This window comes from Apodemus sylvaticus, chromosome 3 (genome assembly GCF_947179515.1).
Source record: "Apodemus sylvaticus chromosome 3, mApoSyl1.1, whole genome shotgun sequence".
NCBI lineage: Eukaryota > Metazoa > Chordata > Mammalia > Rodentia > Muridae > Apodemus > Apodemus sylvaticus.
Window position 1 is genome coordinate 148,070,587 of NC_067474.1, and position 26,404 is coordinate 148,096,990.

Here is a 26,404-nt window from a genome sequence, read left to right on the forward strand (position 1 = left end):
GGTACAGAGGGGCTGAGTGGTAGTGCGGGGTGTCTGGGTATCTTAGCGTCACTTCTCAGTTTTCTAAAGACTCACTCGGCTCATCTGTAGAATGAAAATACGAGCTCACAGGATGCTGTTGGGCACTGTGACCTGGCTTGGTGCCTATCCCAGCCAGTTCCTTCCTAAGCTTCTTAAGACGTTCACCTAAGTCCTACGGGGACCCAAGTGATTTGAAGCCAGCCAGTGCAGGCAGAAACAGGCAGGCCTCTGCTCCTGCCTTGACTCTAGTTGTGGTAGAGCCAGGCCTTTTCAATTCTCAATTTCATTATCTTTAAGGTGGAGATAACACAGGGACTTAATATATTTCTCTAGAGGAGGTCACAGTTATGAGATCTTCCTTGGCTTCCTGAGGTGGCCTCTTACGACGCTCAAAAGTATGTCTGTGAGGTGCCCTGAACCCTCCCATTCACCCCAACAGACACAGGTTAAAGCTTCAGGTTCTCAGCCCTAGCCTGCGCAAGGACGGATCCCCTGAGAAGCTTCAGAGAACTATCTCTGAATGGTTGTGGCACCATTGCTGGGGTGCAGCCTGAGAAGGGGGCTCCTCAGCAGTTCCAATGTGCCAGCAAGGCTGAGGACCACTAGAAAATTCTTCAAAGCCTCAGCCCTGCTAGAGGCCTGTCCTTCACTCAGGGTCTGCAGCCCGGGGCTCCTTACAGGAGATCAAATGTGGGAACCGAGTTCTCTCTCCTCAGCAGTGCTTTCTGAGGCTCCCAGACTGCTTAAATAATTCATGGTCATCTCTCCCGGTGAAGCTGCAAGCACAGCGTGCCCTAAGGGCTGGGAGTCAGTGCTCTCCTTAACTTCGTTAACTTCCTGTTTACTCTGCAGAGTACTGCAGGAAGAGCACCTAATCCTCCGACAGGGGACACTGGCCAAAGACCAAGGGCAGACGGAGCCGGGGCGGGGTGAGCAGAGGGGCACCGTTTCATGACACAGAGCCTGGCACCAGGGAGCCAGGCAGAGAAATCTCACCCCTGAGATGTCCAAACCCAGTTTAAGAGGTCCATGGCTCTAAATGTCTGCTTCAGTGTGCTTCTATAAGCACTGTCACTTCTGGGCAGACTCAGACCATCAAGTGTCCCTTAGAGACCATCCATACCCCCCGTCCATGTGTCCATCCACTATTCACATCGATCTACCCCTCCCCCACTATGGCCATCTATCCGCTCACATCAATTTGACAACATCCACTCATCTATTCACCAATCCATCCACCCATGCATAGCTAATGCGCCGTCTACCCATCAGCTCATCCATGCAAGCATCCACTCATTCAACTGTTCCCATCAATCTGTCGTCCAAGTATCTACTCATCCATCCATTGGTCCAGTTCTCTACCCGACCCCCACACACACACCAACTCCTGCACACATCTGCTCAACTGTTTGAACTGTGCACATCAATCCACTCATGCATGCATCCACCCACTCGCACATCGAACAGTCCATGCATCCATTTCTCCATCCTTTTGTCTATCCGTCAGGATGCCCAGACCAGTCCAGATGTGATGGGTTGTATATGCGTGGCTCAGGAAGTGGCACTATTAGAAGCTATGGCCTTGTTGGAGTAGTTGTGTCACTGTGGGTGTGGGCTTTAAGACCCTTATCTTAGCTGCTTGGAAGTCAGTCTTCTCCGGTTTGCCTTTGGAACAAGATATAAACTCTCAGTTCTTCCTACATCATGCCTGCCTGGATGCTGCCATGCTCCCACCTTTGATGATAATGGACTGAACCTGTGAACCTGTAAGCCAGCCCCAATAAAATGTCCATGTAAGAGTTGCTTTGGTCATGGTGTCTGTTCACAGCAGTAAACCCCAACTAAGACATCACCCATCCACTATCCATCCATCCACACAACTACTCACATCTGTCCACAATCTATATACCCACTCATATATCCAACCATCTGTCCATCCATCTATCCATCTAACTGTTTATATCAATCTGCCAACTCATCCCTCCATCCTTCAATGCCTCAATGAAACTATTCACATCCATCTACCCATACACCCAATCATCTGTCCCCCCATCTATCCATCCACCTATCCATCCATCCATCCATCCACCCATCCATTCATCCAACCATCCATCCATCCATCCATCCATCCATCCATCCATCCATCCACCCATCTATTCATCCAACCATCCATCCATCCATCCATCCATCCGCCCATCCATACATCCATCCAATCAACCACTCATTCTTCTTGTCCATCACTCTGCATCTACTCGTTCCCATAACAATTACTGTGTGCCAACCATGTGTCAGTCTGTTTCAGGAGTGAGGCATATGGGGTAAACGCAGAGACCGGAGTGTTGGTTCTTGAGAACTCACGCTGATTTGGGGAAGATCAAATACGTGCAAGCAATTGTACCAGGTTCTGTTACAAGTGAAGAAGAGAATAGCCTGGGCGTGTGCTAGAGGCTGGAAGAGTCACTTCCGTAGTGTGAGAGAAGGGTTGGCCAGACTAAAGGACCTAACCATTCGAATGGCATTCTGGGTAGAAGGGACAGCAAGTAAAAGGCTGAGGTGGGAATGTCCTGGTGCATCTGAGGAGGCAGAAGAGCAAGGCTGATGTGATACAGTCCTGGGACTGTCAGGGTCCCAGTCAGGTGGGGTCCCACAGGTAAGGGAGAGGGTCACGGTTAACTTCAGGAGTCAGGAGAGCTGGAAGGAGAGGAACAATTCACCCATGGCTGCTGTTGTGTGGAGAACGAATTTAGATACAGGGCTGAAGGGAAGGAAGGAGCTAACTTTACAAGACGGGGGTGGTGGTTCTGAGCAAGAATCCAACCAACTTCACAAGGAAACTGAGGCCCAAAAAGCCTGTCTTACGCTTTTTCATTTTTTTTTTTTAAGCGAGACTGTGATGGTGTATGTCAACAATCCCAGCACTTGTGGTAGACAGATCTCTGTGAGTTCAATGCCAGCCTGGTCTACAGAGAGAGTTCTAAGAGAGCCAGGGCTACACAGAAAAGCTCTGACTCAAAAAAAAAATGTATTTTCGATTTATGATTTTTACTTTTATGTGTCTGAGTGTTTTACCTGCATGTACGTCTATGTACCATGTGCCTGCCTGGTGCCAGGGGGGGCTCAGAGGATGGCACTGGATCCCATGGAGCGACCATGGAGATGGTTGTGAGCCACCATATGGGTACTGGGAAGAGAACCAGATCCTCTGCACGAGCAGCCAGTGCTCCTAACCACTGAGCCATCTCTCCAGCCCCTGAATGTGCTCCTTCACCAGCTGGGTTCAACGGCGTTCATAGCCCCAGCTCCCCAACCCTTCTTTCTCTTCTAAATTTTCCTCTCTTTGGGGCGACTCACCCCAGGCTCCCACTCTCTTTACTCCACACCCCATGAGAAGACCAGCAGTGACATTAACTCTGACAGTTCAGTGCCGTGTGGCTGTGGGCAAGTGTCCTCCCTCTGAACCTCACCTCGCACCCACATGCTGAGAAGGAGCACAGGGTGTGCATGCTCCACGCATCCTGGATGTCACTCTCCCTCCTGAAGTGTCACCTCTGGTTTACAGAATGACAGCTGAAGATCACGCTTGGGAGCTCCCCCCCCCCACCGGGGGCTCCTGGCTGCCATCTGGGCTTTGGCACATTAGCGGAAGCCCAGAGACCCCTGGGGGAGGACTTAAGCTGAGCTCTCTAAAGCACACTGTCACTTCCTATGAGATCTTGGACAAATGGCCTGACCGGTCTGCGCCCTGGTCTCTGAGCATGGGGGAGGGACGCGCAGATGTCTCTGGAGCCTGGAGAGCTATTGCGTGGCTGGAGAAGCCTTCCCGGTCTCTCCCAGCCTGCTCTGCCAGCACTCAGGGCCCCCAGGGGTGACGGCTGACCACTCAGCAGGCAGTGGGAGGCGTCTCTTACCTCCAAGGCTTCGTAGTACATATTTTTAGCCTCCGTATCTGTTTTGGCAGACATCAACCAGGACTTGATCAAATATTCATAAAAACTGTCCCCAAGTCCTCCGACTGAGACATGATCTACAAGGAAAGGATGACACAGGGGTTAGCACATTTGTCACTGGCTGGGTTCAAATGGTGACTCTGTGCCCTGAGGGGTGGAGTCAGCATCTGTTCAGCTGCCACTAGGGTAGGGCAATCCCACTAGGGCAGGTGAAGGGACTCGGTGGGGAACCAGGACATCTTGAGCCAGGTGTCCTGTATCCACACCCAGGGTCCTTGGGGCCATCGTTCATCTGACCTTAGCAGGACGATGACACAGGACCCTGGTTATTAACTGTAAAGGGCCAGTTTATTCCTCTCTCTCCCCACCTCCCTCTCTCTTTTTGTCCTGGAAGACCAGGCTGGCCTTGAACTCACAGAAATCCACCTGCCTCTGCCTCCCCAGTGCTGGGATTAAGGGCATGTGGCTTTTTTTTATATTAAGAAATTATATATATATGAATGTATATACGTCCATATACATATGCATTTGTGTGTTTGTGTGTGTGTCTTCATCTGGTGGCAGACAGTTCACAGGTATGACTGGTGTCTGACAAATCCAACAGTGAATGCTGGGCCTTCATAAGAGGCTGGGGAAAGCTGGGCGGTGGTGGCGCACGCCTGTGATCCCGGCACTCGGGAGGCAGAGGCAGGTGGATTTCTGAGTTCGAGGCCAGCCTGGTCTACAGAGTGAGTTCCAGGACAGCCAGGGCTACACAGAGAAACCCTGTCTTCAAAAAACCAAAAAAAAAAAAAAAAAAAAAAAAAAACAGGCTGGGGTAAAGGGAGTAAGAGTGGCTCGCAGGTTCAGACCCCAGAACCCCCTCAGGAAACCAAGGAGGTGTGTGGAGGAAGGTGATGGGAGCTGAAAGGGAGGTTAAGATCCTCTCTGTCTGGGGTCGGTGGGCCAATGCTGCAGCTATGTGGTGTGTTTGTGTGAGGTGTATGTTGTTAGCACGTATGTGTATTTTTGTGTGTGCTTTTATACGGTATATTGTTGTTTCACGCATGTGTTTTTGTGTATAGATGTGCCTGTGTGGTGTGTGTTTGCATGTTTGTATGTGGTGCGTATGTGCAGTATGTTTGTATATATCTGTGCGGGTCTGTGTGGCTTATGTCTGTGTACTTGGGTATGTGTGTATGGTGTGTCTGTGTCTATGCATGGGTCCGTGTGACGCATGTCCACGTGTATGTTGTGGTACGTGTGTTTGTGTGGGACTGTGTGGCTTTTATCTTTGTGTCTGGTGTGTGTGTACGTGTGTGATGTGTTTGTGCATATGTGTGGGTCTATGTGGCATATGGCTATGTGTATGTATATAAGCATGGTGTGTGTTTGGCGTGTTTCTGTATATGCATGGGTCTATGTTGTGTATGTCTCTCTGTGTGTGTGTGTGTGTGTGTAACCCAGTGGATTATCCTGGCCGGACCTAAGCTGCAGGAGGGGTTGGGTCTCCTGAGAGACTGAAGCCAGGTGTGAGGAGCCTGGGAAGCAGGTCAGGAGCAGAGGCTGGGTGGCCTTTCCTCCCTTCATCTGTCATTTCTGAGGTTGCAAATGATGTCTCTCTCTCTCTCACACACACATGCATGCACATGTGTAAGCAGGCATGCACACACACACACAGAGAGCGAGAGAGCAGGTCCTGCTGACTGACCACATGGCCGAGCCTTTGAGACTCTCCCAGAGCCTGGCTCTTCGGGAGTGAGTGCAGCAGAGCCTGGGGGACTGGTCAGCTCTGTGTCCCCCTCTGTGTCTGGGGATAGGACTTGGGAGATGCCTCACAGGTGTTTGACAAAGTTGCTAGGTGTGGAGTCACACACCTGTCATCTCAGCACTTGGGATGTGGAGGCAGGAGGATTCAAGGCCAGCCTTGGCTACCTAACAAGTCTGAGTCCAGCCTGGGCTACCTGAAGACCTTGTCTCAAAAAGTCTTTAAGCAGCAGGGTGGTGGTGGTGCATGCCTTTAATCCCAGCATTCAGAAGACAGAGGGAGGCAGGCAGATCTTTTGCGTGCAAGGCTAGCCTAATCTACAGATGGAGTTTCAGAACAGCCTGGGCTAATTCTTTAAGTTGAAAAAAGCTGAAAAGCCCAGGACTGATTCAAGGAAGTTTAAAATGCAGTGGTGAGTGATTTTTAGATCACTGCCTAGTTTGGCCCCACTTAAAATTTTGTCTAAATCAAAGCCAGGTGGGAAGCCAGATCAAAGGGGTGGGGGAGGTCCCAGGGCCTTTCCTGCGGCCACTTCTGGGTGACAGCCATAAGCAGGACATTCCTGCGAGTCCGAGTCATGGTGGGGCTGCTGAGAGAGACGGATGCAAAGATGGCCAAGAGGACTCAGGTACACAGGGGCTGGCCTGTCCAGGAGCTGGCGCCGGACCCTGGGTCTCAGCCAGTGCCGCTCGGGCTCAGGAAGCCGGAATGGGAACCCGTAGGATGAGAAGCCACAGGCCAGTACTTACGCTGCACCCAGTTCCCGCTCACTGGGCTCAGGAAGTTGGGGTAGAGGCCGAAGGGCTTGTCAATCTCCCTGAGGACCTTGCGGATATTTCTGACCTGTGAGAGACACCAGGCACAGTCACTTTCACAAAGAAGCCTCTGACCCCTCACCCACGAGGCTGAAACGCGTAGCTCAGATGCACACAGGGGTAAAGCTTTCTGGTTGTGGGGGAGTCGGTGAAGGAGCCACAGGTTCTGTGCCTGCACGCAGAGCATGGTGGGAAGCGGCCAAGCGCAGTCTCGCTCGCCATCCCTCTGCTGACCGCTCCGCCCAGAACAGTCCAAGCCCGGGCTGACTAACTGCCGGTGCGGCCCCAGTAGACCACTCTGGGGGAGGAGCTTCAGATGAGCAGCGGTAGCTATCTTGTAAGCTACATTTCCTTCTTTTAAAGACAGGATCTCATGTAGCTCAGGCTGACCTTGACCTCTTGATCTTCTGGCCACCATCCTGAGTGCTGGGGCCACAGACACGCATGACCACATCCTATTTGTGACTGCTACGGATCAAACCCAGGGCTTCGCGTGTGCTAGGCCAACACCACTACTGAAGCTCCATCCCAGCCCCATCAGTAGAGGGCTGGCGCACGCATCAGGTTGCTCTGAGTCCTTGCACCATCTGCATTCCCTGTCCTGCATGGGACAGCCATTGAGTCCGGTACAGACCCAGCGGGCGGGGAAAGCACACGGTGATGCGGCAGAGGCTGGGCTTGCAGCCTCCAGGGCCGCACGTGGCAGGAGGTGCACTGGAGAACTTTTCCTAGACGCCCCCTAGCACTGGACTCTCTGGGAGAGCAAGCCTCCAGGACCACTGCCTCCCGCTCACAGATAAACTGATGCAAAGGGGCAGCTGGGAGGTTGAGTCGCCAGTGGCAGCCTTGGCTTTACCTCCTTGGACCTCAAGTCCCTTTAAGGCAACAGAGACCACGAGAGGGACAGGAAGGTCCTCGTGCCTGTCGTATGCTCCCTGGTCCTGGTGGGACCCAGGGAAGCAGGCTATATTAGCTCTCCAGGAAGGAGGCATGGCGCTGTAAAACTTTGACTGCTAATAATCGCCTCTGCGGGGAGGTGTGACTGGGAGGGGGGACGAAAATAGCTAAAGTATGCAAATGGGGAGCGACAGAGGGACCGGGAGTCTGGAGCTGCAGCCTGCAGCCAGCTGTGCGCCAAGGCCCTGGGAAGAGAGAGGCTGAAAAGTTCCCGGCGTTCTCACTCACTAGCTGGCTGCCCGGGGCAGGTGACTCAGCCTCGCTGTGGCTCATTCCACCTTCCTTAGATAGGGTTGGCAGAAAACGCCCCTCCCCCACCCCTGCTACCCACCCACCCCCATACCCAGCCCATGGCACGGGCCAGTGTGCACTCTTGGGGACCTATCCCTGAGCTGGCCAGGGTGTCCCAGGGAAGTCCATCTGGAGGGTGGTGAGAAGGAAAGCCCGGCCTGGACAAAGGGTCAGAGGGCACAGCATTGGGTGGCAGTGTGCTTAGACTCATCTGAGTGGTCGTAGGACTCACAGGTCTCTGATGGAGAGGTGGGCCATACCCTGGATAGGTAAGGGTAGGAGGGAGGGGCAGGTCAGAGGCACCAATCAAGGGGGCGGAAGTTTGTCCTGAGCATCTCTGTCCTGGTGGATTCTGACATAGGGGACAGAGTGGTCCCAAACCTTGTGTTAAGGAGCACAAGCTTCCTATGAATGTGCAGAGCCCAGGGCCTGCGGCAAGCGAAGGCCAGAAGGCCGCGTCTTCCCAGCTGTCTGGGGTGGTGGTGGATCTGCACGGAGAACAGCTGGTGGCCCAAGACAGCACCACCAGGTAGAGGCCATCTCAGAGGGACGGAGGGACCCCAAAGGCTGTTCTCAGAGGGGTCTGGAAGAGGCTTATGTGTACGCTGACTTCCTTTGGATCCAGGAGTAAATCTGAATCCAGATGTTCTCTTGGGGATGGCCCAGGGCTGTAGCCCTTCTGGAGAGCTTCCCAGGGCCGGGTATGGGCAATCATCAGGGTTGGACAGTGGCCTGGATGCATTTCCCAGCATCCATGTAGCCTTGGGCAGCCAAGACCAATGTCGAGGAAGCATCTCTGCCAGCCTGCTGCCAGCCTGAGCCAGACAGCACCTGGGAGGGAAAGGCGGGGAGATCTCACCCAGAGAGAAGCTAAATGTCCCTGGAAAGGGCACGCGCACACTGCGCACACCGCCGCCGGTTCCTGCTGGGACGCGGAGCCTGGCTCTCAGTCACAGTCTCCAGATTTCACAGGCTCACAGATCCGCCACCAGCCCAAACCTCCCTGGCAGAGTTCTGGTGGCTTCTGTTCCCCTCTCTGCCACCTGGCGTTGGGCACAGTCAGTTCTCCCGCTAGTCACTGCTTCAAGAGAGGCTGGGGACCTGCCAACCTCAACTGCAGACACTCGTCTTCTAGCCTTTGGTTGGGGCGGGGGACGTGCCTGCCTTGGGGGGGGGGGTGGTAACTCACCTTTTCTGCAAAGACTGGATTGCCAGAGAGTTCGGTGAGATGCAAGAATTCCAAGTGCAGGGAGCCAAACTCGGCCAGGACGCTGCTGCTCCCCGCGGTGGCCCAGCCCCAGCTACCGCTGAAAAGACATCAGCTGTGTATGTCACCCTGCTGGCTCCTTGGCTGAGAGTGGCAGCAGCTGTGGCACAGGGCGGTGCCTGCTGTGTGCCAGGCACCTCGGCTAATGCTCCGGGGCCCTCACGATGTGGATGGCACCGAGCCTGGCGAGGGACGGGACCTGGTGAGGGGGGTCTGAGCCCTGCCACAGTCTTTGTTCCTACCAAGCAGCCTCTATAATGTTTGGGGCTTTGTGACTGTGGTGAAATCTGCAGGTGATATTGACGGTGTGGTTGAGGAGCCCCCAAAGTCCACAGGACACCCAATGATCATTTTCAGAGACACCCCCAAACACACACAGCCTGCCCTTTAATCCAAGGTCCTATAAGTCCCAGATGGACTGCCGGACCCAAGGAAGCTGGGGCTTAGGAGTGAAAGAAGTTGGGGCCCTCGTAGCCAAGGCTAGCCTCTCATGAACAAGTCAGCCATGTTCTTGCCCCATGCTCACAGGAGGCTCTGATGCCCACTTCGGAATCTAGTGCTATAGGAAGAAAATCCTCAGGGTCAGCACGTGAGTTATCTTCCCACCTTTCCTTCCAGAGACAAAGGATCAGACCCTGAGCCAGACACTACAGGCCTGTCACCAGTCTGTGCGGCAGCTGGGCCCAACAGTAGCTGCCCTGAGCCAGCCCTGCGGGAGGCCTCGTCCCACATCCTACCCTGTGAGGGGAGCTTCCCAGGCCTCTGCCTGCTGCACTCTGGAACCAGAAGGTGCAGGGGACAGTGCTGGTCAGCTGGTCAGCTTGGACAAGCCCTTGAATCCTGTGTGCCTCAGTTTCCGTGTCTGTATAATAGAATGAGGATAGCCGCTTCCTGCCTTTGCCTCCCAGCCTCAAGCTTTTGTGGGGCCCAAGAGTGTAAAAGGGGGGTGGGGTTAAGGATTGCTGTGGGTAAGAAAGAGGCTTCTTAGATCCCACATGCGTATCTTGATTACTTTCTCACAGGATTATTTAGGATCCTAGGGGACAGGCATTCTACAGAGAGTTGGTATACGACTTAGGGAGAGCAAGGCGTGACAGCCACCTCCCCTTTGCAGGTCGTGAGTGGCTGTGGCGCCTTTTGGGGGCTCCTCAGCTGCCTCGGAACCCGCTGCTGTCCATCCATCTCCACAGATGGAGATGACTTGGGAAGGCAGTATGGGGTGGGGAGGTGCCTGGGGGGGGGGTCACACTTCTGCAGGCCCAAGGCCTCACTAGCCACTCTGAGCTCTGCCCCGCCTAGCACCGGTCTCTGATATTCTGGTACCTTCCTTCCTTCCTTCCTTCCTTCCTTTCTTCCTTGACAGTGTTTCACTATGTAGTCCAGGCTCTGCTGAAACTCACTCCATAGACCAGGCTGGCCTTGAACTCAGAGATCTGCCTGCCTCTGCCTCCAGAGTTCTGGGATTGAAGGTGTGCGCCACCATGCCCTTCCGGCCTCCAGTGAGTTCTGTCCTTATTGTCGGCCACACAGGCCTCTCTGTTCTCTCTCCTAGGCCTCCACAGTCACCAGCCCCAGAGGCTCCATGTAGCAGGGAGGGTGTGTGTGTGTGTGTGTGTGTGTGTGTGTGTGTGAGAGAGAGGCACTTGGTTGCTGCTGTCTGCCTGGTTTCCCCTATGTCCCAGGCCAGGGGCCCTCAGGAGAGCCCCACCTAGACCACAGCCTCCTCCTCCCTTAAACAAGGCGCTCAGCCTCACGGAGCTATTGTGAGGCATCAATTATGCACGTGACCCGTCATCTTTATCAGTATGTAATTATGCACACGGAAGTGACAATATACTTCTAACGGGAGCCAGGTGGCTTCGCTGTCTTATTTTACCTTCACCCAACTCTATTAGCAGATACTGTGATCTTCCTGTCATAGGTGGGAATACTTAGGCTCAGAGAGGGGGAGGCACTTTCTCAAGGTCACACAGCAAGCGGTGGAACCGAATCTAAATCCTAGCGGTGGAACCGAATCTAAATCCTAGGTACTAAATGCACCCACCCACAGCATTCTGGAAAGGAGAGGGGCCCTCCGACCAGCTCTGTGATCCAGTGGCCGACAGTAAGATCGCAGTCCTCTCCTCTCCCCCGGGAAGGGGACTGCTCCACAGTCAGTACCCCTTCCTACTTGGTTAACCTCCTGTGTGTTATAAGCATGACAGCCAGAGCTGAGTTCAAATGCTAACTTTACTCGGTTGCTGTGTGACCTTGGGGATGTTACTGCACTTCTCTGAGCCTTGTTTCTCCTTTCCTGGCAAAATGAGGTCATGGTGGTTAGAAAGGAAAAGTTCTCTGTGTCCTCACAGGGTGCCTAGCCATTATGTCGATGTGTATACACATGTTTAAAGGGAGAACACCCATGTAAGCATCTATCTGAATGACTGCCCAAGGCCATGTATAGATTTGAGAAGGGCCAGCCTGAACATCGGAGCCCTTTCTAGTGGCCCAGGTGGCAGCAGGAGTGTTTTGTGTGCATGTGTGCGTGCATGTGTGTGTGCGCGCGCGCGCGCGTGCAAGCGCGCATACATGCCTGTACGCGACCCTGGATTGGTCACCATCAGTGTCTCAGGCAGCGGGTGGTCTCTGCCGGCCACCATGCTTCCCTGCACGGCATGCGCCCAACTCCATGCCGGGCAGTGCTGGGGCAGGGCAGTTCACCCAGCCCACTAGATGCCGAGGACCAGGCCTGCTGGAACAGTACAGCAGGGCCAAGTGGGCCCAGCCCTCTGCCAGGGCATCTCTGGAGTGCGTGCTGCCGCATCCCTGTGACCCTCTCATTTTTAGCAGTTGCTTCTTTCCCAGAATTTGAAAGGGATCGGTGCCAGGAAGTCCGCTGCACATGCAGCCTCTCTCGATGGCTGGCGAGTGAGGAGCCTAAAAATAGCCACGCCTGTGCCAGGAATCCTAGGGTCTGGGCAGGACCAGGCTCCACTGGGGGCCACAGTGAGATGGGGGTAGGGGGTAGGGCTAAGGGACGGGCACTACCCAGGGTGTGGGTCACTTCTGCCTTCACTCTCAGGATCAGCGTCTGTGGAGAAGCTCTCTGCACCCAGGCCTGTGTGTGCGATGCTGAGGTACCAAGTCCATATGGAGGATGACCTCTGTCATGGCTGCCCTGGCCTCTGTGAAGTTTTAGTGAGGACACTGAAGGCCTTCCATCAGGGGGAGGGGGAGGAGGAGCTGGTTTGGGGGAGGGGGCACCAAGGGCAAAGCTCCCAAGGCCACAGGACAGCCAGGGAAGGTGAGGCCCAGGCACCTGACCAGCAGGCTTGTGAGGTGCCCCAGATGACTTCTCAGGCAGGACAGGGAGCACGGGCTACCCAGCCTTCCTCTCAGCTTAAGGATGTTGTGCATGGCCCAGAGAGCTGCGGTATCCACCTGGGAAGCCAGGGCCAACGGGTTCTAGGTCAGCGCATCAACACGACAATGGTTCTGCGTCAACAGGACACCAACTGGCTGTTTGCAGAGGAACAAGTGCCCCTCCCACCCTGAGAAGGTCAGTCCTGGGCTGTTCCAACCCCGAGACCTACACTTAGTAGCCAGTGCCTGTCCGGGGCAGCACTTAGCACAGGTCAGTTCGCAGTGTGCACATGGTGGCAACTGTCCATCCGCGTGCCTCAGCGCCCACGTCTGCAAACATGGAAGTCAGACAAAACCGACTCCCTAGGACTCCGTTCCGTCTGCCAATTGTCCCTGGGCCTCCTCGTGGGGTTGGGGGGCGACTCGGGACCCACAAACGGGGTGGGGCACAGTCACTAGTTCACAGGGGGCATCTCACCTTTTGAAGTTCACCACGCCCTTGGGGATGCCCGTGGGTGTGTTGAAGGCAGGCAGCAGTTTCTCACCCAGCTTGATGGCCTTTACTCGGAACACCTGCAGAGAAAGGTCAAGGGCACTGAGTCTGAACTGGGTGCAGTTGTCCCTCTAACCGTGTGCTGCAGTCAAGGCAGGGTGACAGGACTGGGCAGGCACTGGGCAGACCACCGAACCCGTGAGGCAGCTGGGAATTTTCTTCTTTTAAGTTGTCTCAGGCATTTTGGTCTGTGACGGGGAACTAATGAAAATAGCAAGTGTAAGGGGAACGAGCTGTGTGTCTGTACGGAGAACGTACAGCACTGGACTCAGAGCCCAGAGCATCCAGGTTCTGGAAACTTCTACCTCCTGGGTGACAGCATCCCCGTGCGATCACAGGAGAAATGTCTTCTTGTGATAGTCCGAGGCCTCTCAATTGTTCTCATGTTATGCACGGGGAGGAAGGGTGAACGGGTTGTTTTTTAAACCCTCTCTGTGATAGCTAAGGAGCCATTACTCGGTCACAGCTCAGGGCCCCCCAGCGAGGTTCTGAGCCTTTTAAACTGTCCCTCTGAAATGCCAGATTAACTCAGGACACGTGACCTTCAGACTCAGCAGTGTCTCTTATAACCAGCTTCTCTGAAAGGGTCAGCAAGAGGGGGTCGGTTCCTAAAGATGCTTGCTGCGAAGCTTGATGACCTGAGTTCGCTCCCTGAGACCTTCAGGATGGAAGGAGAGCGCCCACTCTCAGAAGTTGTGCTCTGACGACCACATGTACACTGTGACACTCGAGTGTGCCCACAACCTCACAAAGCAAAGGGACAGATGTGATTTAAAAAAATGAAACGAACCAACCCATTTTTTCTCAGGACATACATAATTGAGCTGCGGAAGAGTTTACATTATGCCTGTTTGTTCCAGCATTGCCTAAAATAGTCCGCAGTGAGTCAGGCAACGCGAAAGTGGCTCAGTTCTGGCCTCCACGCAATGTGATGTCACGCAGCCACCAAAATGACACAATAGTAGGAAAGTATATGTACCTTCGAACCTAGAAACGTATTTCAAAATACTGTAACTCAGTTTAAAATCTGCTTACATATGGATGCATTGAAAAAAGAAAGAAACATGAAAACACTAATTAATGTCCATATAGCCTATTGACGGTATTTAGTTCCTTCTTTTGGTCTATCTGTGCCTTTTACGAGATTATTTTTATTTTTCTGAAGTGAAGGTTTCTCTGTGCTGCCCAGGTTGGCTTTTGAACACCTGCACTCAAGTAACTCTTCTGCCGTAGCTTTCTGAGTAGTTGGGACTGCAGGTATATATGGCTGTGTTCAGCTTGTGTACCTTAACATTAGGATTGGAGAGATTGCTCAGTGGTCAGGGCACTCCCTCTGCAAGCCGGAGGACCTGACCTCAGATCGCCAGCACCCACATAAAAAGTTAGGTGCGGTTGTGGTTCCTGGAAACCCAGTACTGGGGGGAGCAGAAATAGGCGGAGCTCCCTGGCAGGGCAGCCTAGCCTAAGCAGCAAGCTTCCAGTAGAATAAGAGACGTCCTGCTCCCAATTCATGTTTGGCACCTACCCATATACATGTGTGACAAATCTCTCTCTCTCTCTCTCTCTCTCTTTCTCTCTCTCTCTCTCTCTCTCTCTCTCTCACACACACACACACACACACACACACACACACATGCACGCACGCACACCAGGCCTATAACAGTTATATGGACTCCATTTTCAACAAACCCTAGGGCTGGAGAGATGGCTCAGAGGTTAAGAATATCAACTGTTCTTCCCAAGGTCCTGAGTTCAAATCCCAGCAACCACATGATGACTCACAACCATCCCTAACGAGATCTGATGACTTCTTCTGGTGTGTCTGAAGACAGCTACGGTGTACTCACATATAATAAATAAATAAATCTTAAAAACAAAAAGAAATAACTTGTATATTGTTCTACCTGCCTGAGGAGGCTAAGGTCAAGACCACCTCCCTAAAGTGAAACACTATAATTGTTTATTAACAACAACAACAACAACAACAAAAAAAAAAACCTAGACTGAAAACTGCTGGCTATGATGGGACCCACTGTAATCCTGACCCTGAAGAAGACAAACATTAGAAGCCAGTGTGGGCCACGCCCTAGAGGGAGGGATTAAATATCACATCTGTATTGACCATGCGCAGGGATTCTGATTCCTAAAGAACAGACCGCAGCCTGGGCTGTTGGTCCTAAGGACTTTGAGAGGCTGGATGTAGGCTCTCTGCAAATAGCACGCTACGCTATTTCAGGTAAGGGCTTGAGCCTTCCTGGCATTTGAGATCCATAGGGGTTCTGGGCCCAATCACCATGGATACCTAGAGAGGATCATGAAAGTCGTTGAAGAGCTGAGCCGCAAGTCCCCAGTCTGTCACTCTGCTGACTCGGTCTCCCGACTTCCCTAACAAAGCCACAGGGACCTGCTGCACGAGGGAGGGCCTGGGGGGTGGAGTGCGAAGAGACTCAAGGGCCCAGGGCCTCATCTCTATATCACAGAATATAAAGCAAACAAACAGCAGAAGTCCCGTGAGACTGTCTTAGGGGCTTCACATCTCTGAGCCGGGGAACGGGTTCGAGGCCTCTAAGGGTACATGGTCTTACCAGGGAGGAAGGGGAGTGGCAGGGCTGGCCACACAGTCACACAAGAGCACACTGTCCAGTGCCTGTCAGTGGGACCATCTTCCCAGGGAGATGGTATGGACCCCAAAGGCACGTGTCTCCTGGAGCTGCAGGGTCGGTTCTGAGGGTCTGATGCAGTGCTTGGCCAGGTGGGGAAGCCACCGGCTGAGTGACAGACAGAAGGGGCTTATAAGAGCTTTGATCTTATGCAGGCTTTGGATGGCTTTACCCGTCCGGGAGGTTGGTAGTGAGTGGAAGCCACCCAGACTGTGGCTCAGGCAGCTGCATGGTCGCCTGAGACTCTGAGGAGGCTAAGATAGCTGAAAGGGCCTTCTGCCTGAGTATCATGTCCCTCCAGTGCACAGCCCTTAAGAGGCCTTGCAGTTGGCTGTCCAGAAGGTCCCGGCAGCCTGGGGAGGGACTGGGAGATTACGTGAGTTCTAGAATGAAACGGGTCCACTCTGCCATGGTGGACAGAGCAGGGGAGAGGAGTGTGGCTACAGACCTTCATCCTCTGCCACAGGCTGCAGAGGTCTTCACCAAGGCTGAGACAGCCGAGCTCCGGGTTACCTCTCAAGGCTACAGAACTCTGTGGCTTTCACTAGGACACCTAGGAGTCTCTCCTCAGAGGGATGTGTGGCCTCAGTGGCCCCATGGTCATAGTCCCCGGACAGAAAGCACACGGAGCCAAGGGCCCAGCACACACCTTCTCTGCCGCTGTGTGACCTTTGCTGAACCCCGCACTGTCTCTGAGCCTCCTCCATTTCCCCATCTGGTCAGGGAAATGATGGGAACCAACGCGCTTCTAAACTGTGAGGTGCTGTCCTGGCAGCCCCAGGAACAGCTCTGATTATGCCTGTCATCTTTAAAAAAAATATTTCATTATTTTATGTGTAAGGGTATTTAGCCAGGATGTATATCTGTATACTACATACATGTATACTATATACATGTTTAGTCAGGATGTATGTCTGTATACTATATACATGTAGGGCTCAGGAGAGTCAGAAGAGGGCATCAGAAGCTCTGGGACTGGAGCTGTAGAGGCTGGTGAGCCGCCATGTGGGTGCTAGGAATTGAACCCAGGTCTTCTGCAGGAGCGTCCAGTACTCTTGCTTACTGAGACATCTCTCTGGCCTCCTGCCAGACTCTTGTCTGGAGTCGGTCTCAGCAGGAGTGACCAACCAGCAGGGTACTCTTCTGCCACTCCCTCTGAAGCAAAGAACCTGCAGCCAGCAGATGTGGCACTCACTCTTGTAGTAAGTTAAGAAATGACCCCCCAACGGGCAGCCACTGGGCGTGGTTTGACCTCAGTGTGACTGAGCCTTGGAAGCAAGCAAGCACTGGCAATGGAGACAGACTGGAGGGTCAAAGGGCCGGAGTGAGGCCTCGCACAGCCCGCAGTGACTCACGGCCCTAGGCCTGTTTCATCATCTGTAAGTGGGTGATGCCCTCCCTTTGCTGATGTGACATCGGCTGTACTCAGAACTCAAAACCTGGTATTTAGAGAGGAAGAAACCGGGGATAGCAGGGACCATGGAGGTGGGCTGTACCTTGCTGTACAGACAGAGTCAGCGTGCTGGGTACTGGGCTTCCCTTGAGCCTTATGAATACCTCCTCTTTTCCTTCCTTTCTTCCTTCCATTTTTTTTTTTTTTTTAAAGACAGGGTTTCTCTGTGTAGCCCTGGCTGTCCTGGAATTCACCCTGTAGACCAGGCTGGCCTCGAACTCAGAAATCCACCTGCCTTTGCCTCCTGGGTGCTGAGATTAAAGGCGTGTGTGCAGCACCACCACCTGGCTGTGAACTGTTTCTCAAGTCACCAATGTCCCCTGCCAGATGTACATCCTGAAGTCAACATGAGGGCTGCTCAGGGAGCCACAGGCTCAGAACTACAGACTCTTTAGAGAAGGATCAAAGGAGGGCTGGGAGGCTGGCACCCGGCGCCACCAGCTTCTTGATTAGTTCTAGGCATCCCTTCTCCTTCCCTGCGTCCATCCCTCCAACCACACCAGCCAGGGGAGGCTGGGCAGGAGCCTCTGACGCACATGAATGACACTGCCCCCCCTTGCTCTGTCACTCTCCTGTCCTGGGGTTTTCAAATAATATTCAAGCTCTGGGTGGCTCGAAGCCGAAGGCTCCCATCGACAATTTTTTTTGGACAAATTGGTACAAGCAGTAATCTCTGCGGAGGAGATTATGTTTGATGGAGAGAGGCCTGAAGCGACTGCAGAGGAGGAGGTGGCTTGCTGCCTCTAAGCCCTCCCCTTCAGCCATGACAGCTGAGGGAGGAAGACTTTCCTGGACCACAGTGGTGGAGTGGGCCAGGATTTCCCTGTAGCTTGAGCGCTTTACCTACCCAGCTCCTGCTTCCAAGGGGTGGCAGAGCCGGGCAGAGTGGCCCTCTGGATCCCGGAGAATAGTCTGATGGGTGACCTACATTCTGGGGACGCTGCCAACCCAGCCACCCGATACTCAGGCCGTGCTATGACAAGTACTCACGAGGGGAGAGGGGAGGCTCCAGTTTCTCCTAATCTCAGTACAATTCAGAACTCTCTGGCAGAGAGAAGATGCCATTTGGAGGTGACAGCCCTGGCCAAATTCTCTGTCCTGTGCCATGTCACAAGGGCTGTTGGTCTTAAGAGGTAACATGACCAGAAGAAAGTGATAAGTTTTTTAAGGCCACTGGCAGGTGACCCTGGGCACTTTTTAGCTCTCAAAGCCTTGCAGTTACAGGTTATGGCCAGCAGGGCGGCCCCCTTGCCCCACTGCTCCCTTAAGAATGGGCCGAGGCAGTTCCGCGGGGGGGGGGGGGGGGGGGGGGGGGGGGGGAGGGGAGGGAAGGAAAGGGTTAGTTGTAAAGTATATGAAAACCTACGGGCTTTGTGACTCTGCAGTTAAGTGACTTGGCTGCACTTCCAGAGAACACAGGTTCAAATCCTAACACATGGAGGCTCACAGCCAGCTGTAACTACAATGTCAGGGGATCCAATGCTTTCTTCTGGTTTCTGTGGTTACTAGACACACATGCAGTTCACATGCATACATACAAGCCAACACCCACACATGTTTAAAAGAAAAAAGCCAGTACCCATGGGGGTAAGAAGCAACAGTTTGGCCTAGTGAGCCCTGACACCTGACAACCATGAATGGCAGTCTGCTGGTGCGGGGGACACGTGTCTGCTTCTGCACAGACACGTGAGGTTCCATCCTCACAGAGTTCATCAGCTGCTCTGGGCGCCAAGTGTGCTCTGAGCAAGGTGGAATCCTCATGCAGGGGAGGTCCTGGTTGGTCTCTGGCAGACTGCCCGCCCCCATGAAGCCACTGGGAAAGTAGAGGCAGGACTATAGTGTTTCTCAGACCTGTCCAGCTTGGGACCTCAAAGGACCACCTTACCTCTTCTCCCGTCAGGTAGAAGGCCGAGAGCAGTCCTCCAATATACCGGATGTTCACTTCAAACAAGGATGCTTCTCCACTCTGTGAGAAGGTGGGGGAGGGGAGGGCAACAGGTGCAGTGAGGTTAAGTGTGAGCTCTCACAGCCGGGCCTGGACACGGGCCACACTGCTCCCCTCAGTCCACACCTGTATCCTGCCCCGAGGACCCCAGCAGGCCAGGCCATGGCTCGGTTTTCATAGCTGAGGTTGGGAGAGGCCAGCACCTGCCTGGCAGTTGCTACCGTGCACTTAAGCGTTCCAAATAAACACCAGCTTTGGCTCGCTTCCCCAGCCTTGCCGGAGGCCATTGGAGCAGTTCCGCCTGGCTGTGCTCCAAGGAGCTCAGGACCTGTGCCGGGCTGCAGAAGCTTAGCCCAAGGAGAAGCAAAGCCCTCTCTCCAGTCCTGAGAAGCTCCGGTGGCTTAGCAGGAACAAGAGAGACGCCCTTCCCTGGGGTGAGAGGGCAGGGCAGGGCTGGGCAGGAGGCTGTGGGCAGATGTCTGTGTCAGAGCCATCAGCCTCTGGGCCACCCACACCACCCTTCTCCATGACTGCCCTGCTCTGTGCCCTGTATGTAGCAGGTGTGGAGGCATCATGCCAAGGGCACGGTCTGGCTAAATTCCCCACTTTAGCCACATACATGGCTTCGTAACTTGAGATAGGTTTCTCCCTCCCCCTTGGGATTCCTCCTGCACAGAGTAAGTGAGTGTGTCACCACCTCCCAGGTAGGCCTTCTCACGGGTGGCACGGTAAGCTGTGGCGGGGTCTCATGCAGCCCCCTATTTCCACCCCCTGTGCCCCAGGCTAGCTCCAGTTGTCCAGGCTAGCCTTGGACTTGTGCTCTGGCTGCCTCGGCCTCAGAGTAGCTGAGATTCCAGGACCGTACTACCGCCTGGCTCAAACTTTCACTATGCACAGCACCCACTGTTAATCTAGGGGGATTTTTCCACTAGCAAAGAGTGTGCAAATCTCACTTCCTTTCAACCTCCTAGGGCTCCGTGACGTCACCCCACTCTCTAGATGAAGAAGCTAAGGTGCAAAGAGGTCATGACCCCACCTTTCTTTTTCCTGAAGACACTCTAACCTACCCCGGGCCTGTCCAGGGGGAGCTCCGTGAGTCCCGAAGATGCCCCTCTGCCCCTCTCTCATCCACAGAGAAGGAAAAAAGGGCTCTCCCCACCCCCACCCCTGGCCTCACAGACGCCAGAAGCCATAAAGGCCTCAAGAGATTCTAGTATTTATAACGGCAATGAGGAGACCACTTAGCCTTCCTGATGACTTCATGGCACCATTAAAAACTCTCCATAGCCCTCTGCCAGGGTCATCAGCCCTGCCTCAGGGTGAGGAGACTAAGAGTCAGGGAGGTGGAAAAGCCTTCCCTCTCCAGTTCAGCTCCCAGGCCTCCACAGCTCTGACTAACAAAGCCTCTTCCCCTCCCACTGCTTGCTGAGCAACCGGCCCAAGATGTGTGGGGAGGGAGGGTGGCCCTGGCTGTGTCCCCTTGTACCCCAGGACACCAGCATGGAGACATCCCCACTCCAAGCCTGGTCTTCCCTGAGGTGAGGAGACTCATCAGGGTATAGACTGCAGCCCTGGCTCTCCGCTGCTCTGTTGCATAGTCCCAGGGAACTGTCTGTTGTTGCCTGTGGAGCTGGAGGCTGGTCCTGGCCTCCCCACGGCCTCTGACTCACCACGTTCAGGTGGAAGCTGTCTTGCACCCAGGCCTTGGCCTCCTGGAACTCCTCTTTCAGCTCCATGAGGTAGAGGGTGTCGAGAGAGTCGATGATGGTCGCCCCACCGAGACCGCCTGTAGGACAGAGAATCGTATGTGTGACCCCGGGGCCATTTTTATTCTTGGTTAGACAGGTCACCCTTCTCCAGGGTCCTCAAATGTCTGGAGAACCTCAAAGTAGCATCTAGGGTGACTCTAGTTTGTTGGTATTCTGTCTGAGCTCCACCCCACACTTACCTGGCAATAGCCAAGTATGCCCTACCCATAGACCTGGCCATTATAAAAGGGGCTACTTTCCCCTCCTCTCTCTCTCTCCCCCCCCTCCATCCTACTCTCACCTCTCTGCCCCTTGGACTCTCCTCCCCTCCCCCCTCTCTCCACATGGTCATGGCCGGCCTCCACTACTTTCTTCTCTTCTCTCTCTCTCTCTCTCTCTCTCTCTCTCTCTCTCTCTGCCTGTCTCTACTTCCACTATACCACTAACTCCAAACCTCTACCCTGAATACTGAATAAACTCTATTCTATACCATGTCTGTGTGTGTGTGGTTCCTCAGGGGGAAGAGGTGCTTGGACATGGGCCCGCCTGGGCACCCCCTTCCCCCACACCACGGTGCCACACTCCCTTAACCCCCTAAGAAGAGAGAATGGGATTCTCTCTTCTTAAGACCCCTTCATTTGTGCATTCACTAGTACCACCAGTGAAGGAGGGAATAGACCCGCCATCCCGTCTCCTTGGGGGAGGGGAGATGGAGGCCGTGCTGGCCCATTCCCAGACCATGGTCACTCTGCTGTCAGCAACTCGCTCAGTTCCAGGTGACACTGCCCTGACCAATGTGGCCCCCAGAGCACCCAGGGCACCACCAGTCCTGGGGCTCACTCAACCTTCCTTCTGCTTTATCCTGTGAGAAATACAGGCTCTCACGTCGGCTTATGCAGGGAGACAGACATATAGGACTGTGAACCCGGTGTGTGTGTGTGTGTGTGTGTGTGTGTGTCCTGCAACACAGGCTGGAACATAGCATAGGGACACCACAGGAACATCCATCCATGGAGATGACACAGATAGACCTTTATGTGTTTGGAAGATAACTCTGGGACTAGAGTTATCTAGTTAAACTAGAACAAAACAAAACCAAACCAGTCAGGCTGCGTGTGTGGTACATGCCTACAATTCAAGCACTTAGTCAGTAGCAAGAGGGTTGCTGGGAGCTCAAGGCCAACCTGGGCTACATATTGAGTTCCAAGGCTAGCCTGAGCCACATAATGAGTTCTAACGCCAGATACTGTCTATCAAATAAAAAGCCAGGTATAGATTACCTAATTTCAAGTTGTTAGGTCAGTGGGGTCCTTTAAACTCCCCCAAATATTATAGGCTATTGCTCTTGGCTACCCTGGAGAACTTGATGGTAAGATCCCATTGCTGGAGACCCCACATCCTTGAGTTATAGAATATGGTGAGATCAAGCTGGTCCTGACTTGGGAGCTTCCTCCTTACTGGGTAGCTTTCATGGTGCTGTGCATGCTATCAGAGAAGGAGATGACTCACCGATCTTACCCACTTCTGAACACTGTGGGCGGGCTACAGTAACAACTGGCCTGGCAGTGGAGACCCAGTGGCGTCATAGTGGCATCACCATTATGGGAGTAACCAACCACTTTCTGGTTGGATTTGAATCCTGTGCCATAAGGCTGGACTCATAGCTGGTACTACTCACTGGGCCATCAACCTGTGGCTGGACAGGCCAGAAGCCCTAAGGGAAACCTAGTGCTAGTACTGTGCTAAGTGGACACATCCAACGACCTCCTAAGTACTTATCTTTGTATCCATAGATTCACACATCTCTCAAGCATCGCTTGCTCACTCACTCATTCATTCATTCATTCATTCATTCACTTATTTACAGGAGATGGCAATTAATACAGAGAGTCACAACTGACCACATGTGCATTCAGCTCTAAATGAGACACCGATACCCCTCACCCAAGGCTCAGGGATCATTTGGGAAGAAGGGCTGGAAACACTGTAAGAGCCAGACAGAGCAGATGTCTGTAGCAAAACAATTTGCCAGACATGACAGGGCCATTGTACACACGAGTTCACAGTGGCTGGAGCAGCACGCGTGAGAACTGCACAGGAACACTCCAGAAAAGTCCCAACATGAAGTCACACCCCTGGCTGAGGAACTACTGGCAACTGATGGCTACTGGCAGCGGAGGAGAGTCCATTCTCTTCAGAGATGCTGCCCCTAAGAGGCTACCTGATGTTGTTGTTTAAATGAGAAATGTGGCCCCACAGGCTCTGTGTTTGAACATCCGTGTTGGTGGTGGGGTTTTTTTTTTGTTTGTTTGTTTTTGTTTTTGTTTTTTTAATGGAGGGAGCTTATGGGACCGTTAGAAGGTACACACAGCCTTGGTGGGTGAAAGGCATCCATTGTTAGGCTTTGAGGATTGAGAGACTTGGTCCACTTCCGGTTCTCATTCTCAACTTTCTGTATGTGGTTAAGATGCAATCTCTCAGCTTCCTGTTCTGGCCTCCTGCTGCCACGCCTCCTAGGTCACTCCCTGTGGAACATTTCCTGTGGAACATTCCCTGTGGAACTATACCCTCAAATAAACCCTTCCTTCCATATCTTACGTTTGGTTGTATTGTTTTGTCACAGCAACAGAAGAGCACCTCGCACAGTACACATGCTGCCGCAGAAGTTCCTACTCCCAGCTAAACACAGACAGTGCTAAGCGAACTCAGCTGGGAAGGAAAAGTAGAGAAGACAGGAAGAACTGGGGGGGAAGGGAAGAGGATGACTTTGAGCAAACACTATAGGCATGTATGGAATTCTCAAACAACAGAAAAAAAGACATTAAAGAGCAAAACCAGAACAGGTGTCCTGGGCAGCTCAGTTAGTGACATGGTGGCGATGTCTGCTACCCCAGCACTGGGACAGCTGAGACAGAGACAGGCGGCCACCAGCCTCACACCCAGTGAGTCCCAGGCCCATGAAACCCTGTTAGAAAGAAAAGAAGAGAAGAGAAGAGAAGAGAAGAGAAGAGAAGAGAAGAGAAGAGAAGAGAAGAGAGAAGAGAAGAGAAGAGAAGAGAAGAGAAGAGAAGAGAAGAGAAGAGAAGAGAAAAGAAAAGAAAAGAAAAGAAAAGAAAAGAAAAGAAAAGAAAAGAAAAGAAAAGAAAAGAAAAGAAAAGAGAAAAGACAGCGGCTGAAGAGCAGCAGCCGGATGTCCTCTGGGCTCTATGTACACATGAGGACATGGGCCACCTCTCACGCACAAAGCCACCAGAGCTCCAAAGGCCACACAGCAGAAGCTCTGTATTCCTGCACAGTGAAGAGGGGGCCCTAGACTCCAAGCTGGGGCTCAGGGCTTATCTCTGGGTGCTGGGGCAGAAGTGACGTTCATTTCTTCTTCTGGGTTATTTTTATCGCTGGAGATTTATTTCCATCAAGACGGAAAAAGGGGAAAACGGTTTAAACAAAGAAGGCAAACAAATGCTCGACCCAAAAGTCGCCGTGCTCCCTCTTATTCCAGGGCAGCGAGTTCACAGAGAGCTACCTGCTTGCCCGGATGCTGGTCCTGGGATCACTTGTACCCACCGTCCTCACTGTGAGGGAGGCGGGAGAGGATTGGGGAAAGCCTCAGCTGCTAGAGCACTGTCAGAGCCTGGAATGGGGAGGACAGGGGGGTCGCAGGGCAAGCTTAGTGCCACCTGGAGAGCTTCCTGGAGGAGGAGGCTAACTCTCATCAGTACCTTATAATTACAGTCACGGCCGGCAGGAATATCTTTTAGGATCCAAAGGAGTTTTGCCCATATATTCCTCTGGGGAGGCTGACACCCCGACTCTCCTCTGACGTGCCAGTTTGTAGATATTCAAGTCCTGTATATAAATAGGACTTTTTTGCACAGGACCTAGGCAATTCTCCTGTGTGTGCTCTGTTTCATCTCAGACAGTTATAAGTCAGAGAAGTCCCTGTCATACTGTATTAGGAGCTAGAGACAAGAAGATCAAGTATACACTTCAATATACACTTTGCCCCCAAATACTTTCCACCTGTGGCTGGCTGAATTCACTCAGGTGAAACTGAGGGGCATAGAGGACCCAGCACGACGCCCTGAAGAGTGGCTGTCCCTACTATGGGGTCAGGGGGTCAGAAGTCACAGGTTTGACCCTCCTCTGCAGAGCACACTGGGTCTAGACTGGCTTCTCCCCCGTCCCCCCCGCATCCCTGCCCCCCTGTACCTCCTACCCCCGCATCCAGGAATTCTCTGCCTGTGTGCCCCTGACTGCTCACTTGTGCTGAACCCTGAACTGAATCACGGACAGGCATGGTGTGATACAGGCACGGCCTGTCAACGAAATGGAGAGAAGGAGGGCGAGGGTGGAGTTGGGTGAAGGCAGAGCCAGCAGTTAAGGGCAGGCCACAGGGGAGGGGGCTGGCCATGCCTGTGGGTGCTTGGACTAGGCCTGACACAAGCGAGCATGTGGCGTGTCAGCCCCTCCCATGACCACGAGGCCAGACAGGCATTGCTTTCCTGGCCACCTCCCTTCTAGAAGGTGCCAGGGCAGGCGAGGTTCCAGCAAGGACTTTATCCCTGGAAATGCGTAGATTTGGGCTGCAGGTCTGGAGTTCAGGCCCCACGCTGGAGGACCTGGTGACCTGGTGACTGGGGGTCCTGTTGCCTGTTTCCAGGGCCTGGAGGGACTCTGAGGTCCTGCTGGGTCACTCACCTCACAGATGAGGCCCTAGCCAGGACTAAGCCAGCCCAGGGGAGATAAGCTTCCTCTGCCAGCATGGCCTCTCAACTCTGAGCAAAGGGACCTCCGCGCTCACCCCCTTTGGCACTCAGCGACAAGCCAGGACCGCAGGAAGTTGAGTCTTTCCCTCCAGGGCTGCAGCAGAGTCTCTGATTTCAGAATCCTGCCCCGGGCCACCTGTTCACCTCAGTGACCTCTGTCTCTAGGGGCCCAGCAGGGAGAGTGAACAGGATGCCTCACGACCAGCTGTCTGTCCGCATGACACCTCCAGACATCTGATGTGGACACCTGAGAAGCTGGCTGAGTTTATTGGCCAGGGCCTGCTCTGGCTTGAGGCTCTGGCTCCACAGCTTGGTGGGTCTCTGCCCCACCCCTCTCCCTGCACCTGGCTGGGCTGGGGTCCAGCAGGGCACTTACTGAGGACCTTCCTCTTAGGCTCAGGGTTACCCCAGAGCCCATGCTAGATGACAGAGAAGGCCCTGTCCAACCTTAGGTGCCACCTGGGACGGTTTCCACAGGGAATAGAGTTGCCACTAGAGAAGCCATGACATATGCATATATACCTAAAGGTTCAACAGGGCTCAAAACAGCAGCCAGGACCTTTCCTGGGGCTGTAGCCACAGTGGGCCCCCAGCCCCATTTCTGAGTTCTACATTTACCCATGATAACCTAATCAGAGCAGGAAACAGTGGAACATGCTAGAAAGAACAGAAGCCCCGGAAGCAGGAGATCAGGCTCCAACCCCAGCATGACCCACCAGGACCCAGCAGCATGTGTGCTTCAAGCATCAAAGTTATCTGTGGATGAAGGGAGGACCCTTGGATGGAGCACCGGAGAGCCATCTCTGGTCCCTGAGCATGACCCACCCCTGCCATCAACTCATCTGCCCCTGCTAAAGGAACATGGTGTTGGTAAACCAGTCCGCTACTTCCC

At 53.5% G+C, this 26,404-nt stretch overlaps 1 protein-coding gene across 1 annotated transcript in view; it reads right to left on the bottom strand.

Moving 5' to 3' along the window:
- The window catches only part of Man1c1 (mannosidase alpha class 1C member 1), a 142,247-nt gene that overhangs the window by 10,277 nt on the left and 105,566 nt on the right, over positions 1-26,404 (bottom strand). The window contains exons 3-8 of the mRNA XM_052177711.1: positions 20,669-20,784; positions 18,939-19,019; positions 12,866-12,960; positions 8,968-9,085; positions 6,465-6,558; positions 3,930-4,045 (exon numbers count right to left, since the gene is read on the bottom strand). Coding sequence (XP_052033671.1) covers positions 3,930-4,045; positions 6,465-6,558; positions 8,968-9,085; positions 12,866-12,960; positions 18,939-19,019; positions 20,669-20,784 — 620 coding nt within the window. The remainder of the gene's footprint in view (positions 1-3,929; positions 4,046-6,464; positions 6,559-8,967; positions 9,086-12,865; positions 12,961-18,938; positions 19,020-20,668; positions 20,785-26,404) is intronic.